Genomic DNA, 11,017 nt, shown 5'->3' on the forward strand with positions numbered 1-11,017 from the left:
AGTTGGGTGATCAGGGTGAGGGTTCATTGACAAGGCTGAGGGCTTCTTTCCAGTCAGGGAAGAAATTAAATCAAGGTGTTGGGGGCAGATGTTCCTTCCACACATACCTGAAGTGACAAAATGTTTCCTTATTTTTTGGTTTGGGAATAATGTGTGGTGACAGTTTTGCTGTCTTCTAAACACTAAAAATTGTCATGCAGTCTATTAGTAACAGCTAATTATTGTGTAACAATTTACTGTTCATTTGTACTATTTTGTTAATCTGTGGTTTATGTGTCTTGTTCATGCATTGTCTTTTGTCCTGGAGTAGAATTTTTCTGAGGCATGAATCAACTCCATAATATCAGTTCACCACTTAAACTAAGGGTGTTATCATCTCTCAACTAATAAATATCCTGATATCTTGTTAATCCAGTGTGAAGAATATGGCAAAATGGAACACATGCATGAGAAGTGAGATGACAGAAGGAAAAAGGGTTAGGGACTGATGGGTAAAACTTCCATGTAAACAATAATCCCAGTTTGCTGTCTAGCTAATAGTGCATTTTGCTGGTGTGGAGTTAGAGGTACATACTAAGAAGGATTTTAAATTGCTTATTTTGACATGGATAGAAAAAATGAAGTAAAACCAGAAGTGTGCAAGGGAAGAGACCCTGCCTGGTCTTTGCATTTAGTTCTCAGCTAGGGGTTTTTCCTTCTTATAGTCAATTTTTCAGTATTTTTCAGCTATTAAGATAAACCAAACATTTTGCAGACAGAGTTTGAAGCATATACAAAGGGATTGGGCAATTTATCATGGCCAGAGCTAAAGTTGTTATCCAGACTCCCAAGGATGGTGCTTGCCCCTGATCCCCATCCTGCCTGCCCTGCTCTGAGCCCTGCACAGGCAGCACTTACAGAGCAGCCTGGGAGAGCAGTGGGTGACAGGACAGTACCTCAAACAAACCAGGAGTGCCATGAAAATCTTCAAGGCAGGACCCAAGATTTGTTTTGGTGTATTGGAAAGGGCAAGGGGAGAGGTACAAGGGCTGAAAGATGGATGGGGAAACTTCCCAGTTAAAACAGCCATGGTGTAAGAAGCCAGGCAGGATTTATGACCAGAGAGGAAGCAGTTTACAACACTGTTGGTTTGAGGTGGCTTTTTGGACTGCACCTTCATTATTTTGAATAGAGAAGTACTTACTCATCTTTGAAATGTGAACTTGACTATGCAGTCCTGGTGGGAAAGTGGTTTGGAATTAATGGTGAGCTCCAGATGTTTCAGTTTATGTTTGGTGTCAAAATTAAAATGATTGTTTGCTTTAAGCACTGCCTTTCAGGTATTGAGCAGGAAAGGCAGCCTGAGGTAGGCTCATGTCCATTGCAGCGTCTTCATGAGCTTGTTTTGAGGAGGTATAAAATACATTTTTAAAGTTTTCTCTTTCTCTCTGTTGTGGTTTTAGCCCAGCTGGCAACTAAGCACCACACAGTTTCCCTCCCTCACCCCAGTGTTTTCTAGATCTGATTTTACAGACAGTTATAGGATTGTTTAATTGCATTTGGCTGCAGTCCTGGCATTGACAGGATGAGCTTCAGGCCTCTGTCCATAGGTTGAACCGAGCACTCTCTGCTTAAATCCCTTCACCATCTCTTGAGCTAGTCCAGGCTGCCTTGCAGAAGAAAGAAGGAAGAAACATGGCATTTCCTAGAGAAACCTGCTGGTTGGTTAGCCCTTGTTTTAGTGATGAGCTAACAACAGACAAATTGAGATAATTTTGGTTTTTAACTTTCTCTGCATAACAAAAAACCTGTAGAGAGGGAGACTTCATGTGCATTTATAGATAAGAGGCATGTAGTGAAGTTCTGCCTGGGTTCATTAGAGGTTCAGTGTGATTTGAATTCCTGTGGAGGAGATGAATGTTGATTTGGTGAGCGTGGCAGTGGTTATTGGACACAAGCTCTGCCTTCAGCAGTTCCTACCATTGCTTGGCTGGAGGGGGATTTTGGTGTTAGGATGGAAGGTTAGGAGCCATTTGTAGAGTAGCAGGGAGCATTGCACTGCATAATCCTGAAGAGGAGGTTTAAATAAAAACTGGTTTAAATACCAATGCATGTCAGGGGAATCACTGGGTCCATCACGTGTGGCTGAGGTGGGATGAGCCTCTGCAGACATTGGGCACCTGGTGAGCAGGGTCAATGACCAGCATTCAGAGGAGCTGAGTATCACAGGAGGTCTGGGCAGTGTTACCCTGCTGGGAGGTTGACAGATATTAAAATGGTGCTGGGTGTGTTTCTCCCCATTTACCTGAGCGCTGGGCCTGGCAGGATTCAAGGCACTGGCAGCCATCCTTGGACAGTGCACAAGTGCAGGGTATTTTATCTCAAATGCTCAGGCTTGTGTGTGGGATGGATTCTGTCTGAGAGCTATAATTTTGTCACCTTTACAGTTACTTTTAATTCATTATAGCAATCTGTGCAGAGTATGAATCTGTATTTTAATCTGTACGTATTTACTTACCATTCGTGCCATTTCAAACACCACTATATTAGTGCTAGGAAGTCTATAGAGAATGATCAGAAAGGGGAAAAGCTTTCAATATGAAAATAGCCTGTTTCAGCCTCTTTCAGCCTGTTTTAGGACCCTTCTAAACTAAGGAATGTATGTATGATACTGGCCTATAAAAGTAATAAAAGTTACTGAAAAGTGGGATAGGAAATGGTTGTTTGCAAGTTCTTATGGGAAAATTGGGAGCATCCAAGGATCATAGAATACTTTGGGTTGGAAGGGACTTTTAAAGGTCATCTAGTCCAAATTGCAAGGTTGGATTTTAAAAAGGCACAAGGTTTGTTTTTTTTTTTTAACATGATTAAACTGTGAAACCCAACATACCACAACTTTGTGTTACTGAGGTGAAATAGTTTCAAATGCCACTGGGATACTGAAGGTGCAGCCAGTTGGAGCTGACAGAAAAATGAATAGGTGCATTTTCTTGTGCAGGAATGTCTGTCAGAAGCTGGGCAGGTACATCCCAGAGGGCTGGGGGGTGTGTGCTGTATTCCTCTGCTTTTGTGTCATCCCCAAGAGTCTGCTCCTGGTCCTTGCTGGAGCTGGCATCCTGCCCTCATTACTCTCACAGGTTATAATGGCTCTCAGCTGTATTTCCTCAAATCATACCTAGGAGGTTCATGTACAATAGATAGGTTAAAAGTAATTTATTGATGGCAAAAAGTCTATACTGCATACTTAATTCATGGAAATGATTTGCTGGAGTACCAGTGGTGATTACAGCTGGCTGATGGTGCTGCTGGGGCTGAATGCCATAAAATTTTCTTACCAGTTGTGCTGCTTTGGGCTGGGGGAGAGTAAATTTCCTTGCTGGTAGCTGATATGGGCTGTGGTTTGGATTTGTGCTGGACACAGCCCTGATATCCCAGGCATGTTTGAGTTCCTGAGCAGGGCTGACACAAGGCTGAGGCCTTTCCTGCTCCTCTCCCCACCAGTGGAGCAGCTGGGGGTGCACAAGGAATTGCAGGGACACAGTGGGGATACAGTGGGGACAGCCCAGACCATCCAGCATCATTCTCACATCTAAAGCTTGGGAAGAAGGAGGAAGGGGGGGACATTGGTGTGATGTTACTCTGATGGAGCCCAGCTGCCCTGGGGATGGTTTAGCACCTGCCTGCCCTGGGGAAATGGGGGATAAATTCCTCCTTTGGCCTTGCTTGTGTCTGTGCCTTTTGTTTTACTGCCCTTTTCTCAATTTTCTCACTTTTACCCTCCCAATTCCCTCCCCTGTCCCCACCTGTCCACTGGGCTGAAGCCACAGTTCAAGGTGTGCAGTGAGTCTGGAAGAGAACATTTATCTTCATGTTTGCAGACACTGCAGATCATTGCTAACTGAGTACTTTGCTGATCTGGATTTTCTGCAAGTACTCTGTAGATCAACTGTAAAGGAAATAAGAGTCTGGGGGAACTCTTTGGTAAGAATGGTGGGTTCATGTATCTTCATTGGTTTTAAAACAGAGCTGATTGCTTTGTGTAATGGATAATTACTGTACAATGCTTGTGAGAGGAAGAGAGGGAATGTGAAAGGTTAGCTTTATTTACTCTGTTTCTGTGATTTGTTTGCTCATTTTATCTGCAAAAGATTTAAACCCAAGTAAAGACACCTAGAATGAATATGGGAGTCCAGGATAGGAGCCATGTTTTGGAAAGCAGGTTTCTGTAAATATTTGCATGTGAGCTTTCAATGGGATGTTGTTATCACAATGGTTATGCAATTTTGGATTCATACACAGAGGAATGGCACATATGAAAGCCAGTGAAATATTTTCAGGGGAGACCTAAACATGTTTTGTTTTGTTGAACAAAGAAAGCAGGCAATAAAGCCCTAAAATTCTCTGTTAAATTGGTAACTTTGCTATCTAAAATGTGTCAGATTTAAGTGCTGAGACTGAAATATGTGCTATTTCAATTTTACAGCATCTTTCTGCAAAAGATTCCTTGCTGTCATCTGAAGAAAAAGTGGGTGCTTTTACAAGGATAATGGAAGCCTTCGGGTTCACAGGACCCCTCAAGTACAGCAGATGGGTAAAGCAGTAATTTAATAATTCTTTTGTTTGTTTCATAGTTCTAAAAAGCAGACCAAAAACACTCCACATTTTTTTTCTTATGATAGGAGCAGTACTTAATAGATAAGTTTTAATGTAAATTTCTGTTTCCTGATGTAAGGAATTAATAATCCAGATCTTGAACCTCCATTAGGTATTGCCATCATTGACATATGCAACAGTGCTGTATTGGGTAGAGTCTAAATCCTTCTTGAGTGTCTTCAGATATCTGGTTTTCACTTCATTTGTGCACCAAAGAACAGAGTCAGAGCCTTACCAGGAGGCTCTGCTGAGCAGGCAGTGCTGAGATATGGTCAGAGCTGAGATATGGTGTGGTTGCTGCTCAAATCACTGTTCAGTGGTAGCTGACTGGGGCAGAGTCACAAATAGATCCTTTTTCTCTTTCTCCTTTTCTTTTAAAATAGCCCTTTCATAAAACAGTTGTTAACATTGACTAAGTGAGAGCAGCTCTGTGAGAGATGCTTTTGGTTCCTTATGTGGAAGAAAAAAGATGAAATTCATGATTTCTTTTCTCTGAACTAAGGAATAGTGCAAAAGAATGAGAGGAGAAGGCAGCTTGAAAGAAGGACTGAGCTCAATTGTGTTGAAATGAAAACCAGTTATTTGAATAAAAAGATTAAAAATAATGGAAGTTTTAAGGTGCTTTGAATGGCTGCAAGGCAGAGTGCACCTCTTCAGAGACAGATCTGAAAATGTTGCTGATTGCATGCTGCTCCTCAGAAAGTGTAAAGCAAAGATAAATGACTTGTAACAGGCTTAGTTATTTTGGTTAAAATCAGTTGCTTTAATCAGGTGATGCTAAACCTCTTGAGAGTGTAGTTTCTCTCCCATGTGCTTGTGTACATATTGTTGTAATAAAGATTCTTGTTAGCTCTAAGTGTTGATTTCAGAGTTCTCCTTAATTGCTGCTCTTTACTGCCTGCTTTTGGCTGGGGATCCTGGGTTGGGAGAGAGTTATTTTGTGGTTAGGGCCCAAGAGACCTGAGTTCATTTTTGGCCTTGCCCGTGCTCTCTAGGAGATCTTTGGGAAGTTTCTTAATATTTCTCTTGCTTTTTTCTGTTTTATTCTCCCTTCCCCCACGCTTCTTCTACACCCTAAAACTTCCATGATTAAATTTCATCAGTTTCTCCTTTGTTACCTGCATTATTTAAGGGCTGGATTGTGGGGACTGTTTTTTTTACAATATGTTTTTAATGTCTAGTAATGCCTGCTCTGGGGCAGTGACTCTCACCAGGGAGATCTCTGCTCACAGGCCAGGCAGTGTTTCCTTTAAAAGGGAAACCTTCAGAACTCCTGTAAGCAATGCAAATCATTTTACTTCAAGAAGTTCAGATGTATCTTTGATTTTTGACAGGAGCCTGAGATTACTGAATAAGAAAAATAATGAGCTCCTGTGTTTCCTCAGCAATCAGTTGCAACTTCTTTATTTTCCTTTTGGTTGGAGGAGACACCAATTACTTTGGTGATTTGAACTGCCTTTTAGCAGGCAGGGTGCTCATCCCTGAGCACTGAGATGATCACTGGTATATGTCACTAGAAAAAACCAAAAAAACCAGACCAGAGCAATCCAAACCCAATGCCATTTATTTTTAAGATTTTTGCTGTTAGTTATTGTGCTCTTTGAAGCTTCACCATGTGTGTCTGTGTTCTGGATGATGCACTGGAGGTGTTTTGGGTGCAGTGGCAGGCTGGGAGCAAAATGAGAAGTGCCAAAGCATGCAGGAATACCTCATGTTGTTCATTTGGGATTCCTTTCTCACTCTTATAATCAGTCAAGTGTCACTTTTCTAGGAAAAAAAAGGCTGTTTTTAGGACATGACTGGTATGTGACTTCTTCAATATTTAAAACTTAAATTACACAAAACACTCTTAGTGGTATGCATCACTTAAATTTATTGGAGGAAACCAGGAGTTGTGAATTGGGATCTTCAGAGACTCTGTAAGGAAAACCATTTAATTTATATTTTCTGTAATTATATGAAGTATTTTAGCACACTGGATTTGGAAGCATATTCAGGAAGACATTTAATAATTTTTTTTTCCTTCAAGGCAAAATGAATTATACTCAAGTCATTACTGGCAGATCTGATAGTTTAATGAGCTCCTGAAAATCTCAAGCGATGGTGATTCTCAAAAGAAGTGTTTTCAGAAAATGGCAGTGTGGGACAAGGGGACAGTGTTCACCAGTGTTGCCAGTGTTCAGGGACAAAGCCAGCAGTGTTCCCCAGCTCGGTGCTGAATGTTTCAAGTGCTGTCTGTTCCTTTTGTTCAGAAGCTGAAGGTGGCGGCGCTGCGCATGTACGCGTGCTGCGTGGAGAAAACCGACTTCGAGGAGTTCTTCAGCAGTAAGTGCTGCCCTGAGGCTGTGTGTGCCTGCTGCCCTGGGAAGGGAACACACACTGCAGTCATGTCACTGGGTCTGTTTGTGATGATAAATGCTACAGCAAAAAGATGTGTCAGATCTTAGCAGGGCATGGTCAGCTGGAAGGGGGCTGAACTGCAGCATTCCCCTGAGCTCTGGAGTGACAGGGGAGTCTGGCATTGTTACATTTGCCCTGCTGCAGTGGGCAACAGGAACAGGAGTGGCATGGGAAGAACTTGGAATAGCCTGGACTTCAAGGGATATTGCCATTTTTTATTACCAGGGTGGGATAAACAAAGAATCCAAATATCCCTTCCCTTTTTATGGTCTCTGTGTCCTACCCTGTGCCATCCCCAGAACACCTGGGATGCAGGTAAGGGAATTACCCCGATCCACTAATGCACAACTTTTTAATGATACAAGGTCAGTTAGGTCACAGGGATCACCTGTCTCTGTCATGGCTGGGGGAGGTTTGGGTACAAATTAAGAGAATTTTTACATTTTTTACTGACCCTGACAGCATTAAATCAGGACACATCTCTGGGTAGTAGAACAGTCTGTATAGTCTATATAGTGTGTATATATATGTGTATAAACTAGAGCATACATAGAACAAGTCCCTCCTATAAGTATATAGGATAGTATAGTATATAGATAGTAGATAGATAGTATATAGATAGTATATAGATAGCATATTAGTGGCTTGGATTGGGATGATTTTTTTGATGTTGTACACAGTGGTTTTTAACTATCAGCTGAAAAATCTGTTGCAGCTTTGAATAGTTTCAAATCTGGCTGGTAACGGGGGAAGATGTACTTTGAGACTTATGTAAGCTGCAATAGTATTTTTTTCTTAGGTGAATTATTTCTCGTGTCAGTGTGATTTAGCTGGTAGTAAACCCATTAGCTGGATCTGGCCTGGGTTCCTGAGCTGCCAGATGCTTCCTTACAGCACAGGTTGGGGCTGCTGCCTCATGAGAGATCAGCTGAAGGAACACCTTCATGCAGTGCAGAGCATAGTGAGGGTGGTTTGTTACGTGGTGTTGCTACTGCAAAATTTTCAAGTGTTTTTCAGAAGATTTTCCAAACCTCTGATGTGGTTTCAGTGGTTGAAGGAGTGAGAGAACTCTGTGAGCAGTAGGATTCATTACTAGTGATCAAAACTTAGGAACCTCATTTTGCCTGTGCACACCCTCTCCCAGCTGAGTGCCCTCCCAGGCTTGCTCAGATAGGGTCTGCTCTGTTTGTGGCATTTACCTCTCAGACAAGGGCTTGTTTCACTCTCCCTGTTTAATTGTACAAAGATCTATAAATGTTGCCCTAGCTTAAAATTTAAAGGAATTTCTAAACTTGTCTGTGGAAAGAATTCTGGCACAGATTTTCAGGTTCAGTACAGAGTAAAATAGCTTCAGTTGTGCTTTTGATGTTGTCTTACTGTTTTGAAAAGAAAACATGTATTTAAAGAGTAGGATATGTTTGCATGGACTTGAGACTGCTGTTGCCTAAGGAACAAGGTAATTTTCTGAGATTGATGGAGTGCATGGTGCATCTGTTGGTGGTATAGGATCACCTGTGCTATGGTGGGGTCAGTGCTTGTGGTTCCAAAGAAATCATTGTTTTCCTATCACAACAGGCAAAAGAAGTTTCTTTTACTTCTGTCACATAGAAATTAAACTCTTTTGGGAGATTAGCTCAAAAATTTAACAGGCTTGTGATCCATGTTAAAAAGTAGCTCCCCTAAAACAAGCAGTGTGGGGTGGGTGGGAAGCTTTAAACAGGATTTTGCCATGGAGAAGCTTTAGGCTGTGGTTCCATGGGCAGCTGAGTTGAAGTAGCAGCCAAAGGGGAAAGTCTCACCTCTCCATCTTCCTGTGCCCTGTTCTGGGCTGCACAGCTATGTCCTTGGTGAGAAGGAGAACAGCCCAGTTTACTGCCATCCTGGTTTGCTGTGTTGGTGAGCTAAAGTGGGACATGGAGGGGTCTGGTGGAGAGCAGCTGTGGCACAAAGCAGGTGCTGGGGAGTGCATAACTGAGAGGGGAACATGGCATGGAGCAGGATACCCAACTTTCACTTGAGTTTACCATGTCTGCATCAAACTGTGTCAGTCGGGGGCTGGTTTTAAAGATGGACATTGCTTAAGCCCATTGCTCACTGCTGAAGGAGCAGCCTGGGGGGCTGGTGGGAGGACAGGCAGGTACCTGTGAGCTGTGCAGCAGCAGAGCAGTGCCCCAGCCTGTGCCCCATGGTGCTGCTCCCCTCCCAGTGCCCACGGGAGCCCCAGGGCAGGGTGGTGCTGTCTGAGCCGTGCTCACCTGGGCTGTGATTGTGCTCTGCTGCCCTTCTGGCTCCAGCAGGAGGGTGTTGATATCAGGTGAACTGCTCAGAGTCAGCTTTGCTCTGTGGAGAGCTTGTTAGCTCCTTCCTGGCCGTGTGTGAGCCCTGTTCACCTGCAGAGCTGACCTGGGAAACCTGCAGCCACTCATGAGTGAAACCACTCGTGGGCTCCTTAACCTGAGTGAGCAGAACAGTTCTGCACAGAGCCCTTCTCAGTGTTTTCTGGGTGTGCTTTTGTGGTGTGGTTCTGTTGGGGCATAAGGAACAACAGCACTGGGACCTTCTGGAACTTGGATTGCTGTGGGGAGTTTGTGGGGTTGCTCTCCTACAGAGGTGACAGTGTAAAGAGTGGGTGGTGTAGTGGAGGGCTTGGACAGTGTCCATTTTCATGTCTTATGGGCTCTCTTCTATCTCACTGCATTCCTGCTGGTGCCCAGTGGAATTTCTGAGACTTTTTGTGCCACAGTATGAGAGCCCTGTGAACTGCCTGTTTCTGTGTATGTCCTGGAACAGCAGTTCCCATAATACAGACTGTGGCTATGCAAGTCATGAGGCCACTGTAGGATATAAAGAAGGTGTTCTAATTGAGACTCTTGAGTATAAAACTGCAGCTAATTTTATTATGCTTGCCATCCCTTTGTCTCTTGATACTGGATCACTCATGGACAAAACTTTGGAGCCCATATCCCAAATGTCTGCACTGTGCTGCTTATGGGGAAAGTGGAGCTATTTTAGGATGTCAGCTGTTTCTTGTTTAAAGGAGAAGAGAGAAACAGCAGAGGGAATAGCAAAGTTGCTGGTGCCAGGTTTGGCACAGAGCTTGGGTAGTTCCCATGCAACAGAGGAGGCAGCCTGTGAGGAGAGAGTTTCATGCCTGACCTCAGACTTGAAAGATCAAAAGAACTTTTAGCATCAGGCAGGTAATACTCAGAGCTGAACTGGAGTTTGGCTGATGAATGTGGACTGTAGGGTTACCTTGAATTGAACTTGAACTATTAATGCTGTTAATTCTCTAGAGTCAGGCAGCTGCAGCAGCAGAGAGCTTGTCCCACCAAATCAGGCTTTTGGATGGCTCCTAGTGGGGCTCAGTGCAGCTCAAAAAAGGCTGGAGGTTACAGGACTTTAATTCTTGTGTCTCCCATAATAGGCAGCACTCAGTGCCTTCCAGGCTCCTGCTGCTGCCTGCCACACTCAGGGGAGCACTGACACAGCACTCCTGTTCTTGTGCAGGATGTGTGGATGTTACCCCATTGTGTCCTTCCTAAAGTTGTGGTAGTGGCAAAGATGATCCATCATGAAAAAGTTCTTGCTTTTGCTTAAAGGAGCCACCCTTCCTTTAAATTTACCATGCAGACAGTCCAAATATAGAAGTTAAAAATGATTTATAAAAATAGAATTGCAACTCTTGGAAAATTAGAGAAAAAATTCTTGCCTCCTGGGTACTGAATAGGTCTTTAAAAGCTTTCTGTGTTTCCAGGAGTGGAGGTGTGAGCTTTGCTTTCCACTGCAGAGTGATTTCTGTGGTGGGGACTGATCCATGGGAGCTCCTACTGGAGAAACCTCTGTCTGAACTGAGTGTTTGCCTCTTGCCTGTGGAACCTGCATTTACTGAGATGGTTTGGTTAATGCAGGCATTGTGTGCTGCTGCCCTAGTTAGAGATGCCTTGGCGTGGCTTTAGGTCAGAGTAGTCATTTCTAGGCACAGGAA

At 43.4% G+C, this 11,017-nt stretch overlaps 1 protein-coding gene across 2 annotated transcripts in view; it reads left to right on the forward strand.

Annotated features, from left to right (window-relative positions):
- LOC135456193 (ubiquinol-cytochrome-c reductase complex assembly factor 1) overlaps positions 1–11,017 on the forward strand; it is a 45,308-nt gene that overhangs the window by 5,846 nt on the left and 28,445 nt on the right. For both annotated transcript variants that reach the window (XM_064729917.1, XM_064729918.1), the window contains exons 4-5: positions 4,463–4,570; positions 6,885–6,957. In XM_064729917.1, the coding sequence (XP_064585987.1) occupies positions 4,463–4,570; positions 6,885–6,957 (181 nt within the window). The remainder of the gene's footprint in view (positions 1–4,462; positions 4,571–6,884; positions 6,958–11,017) is intronic.

The sequence above is a fragment of the Zonotrichia leucophrys genome, chromosome 20 (assembly GCF_028769735.1).
Source record: "Zonotrichia leucophrys gambelii isolate GWCS_2022_RI chromosome 20, RI_Zleu_2.0, whole genome shotgun sequence".
Taxonomy (NCBI): domain Eukaryota; kingdom Metazoa; phylum Chordata; class Aves; order Passeriformes; family Passerellidae; genus Zonotrichia; species Zonotrichia leucophrys.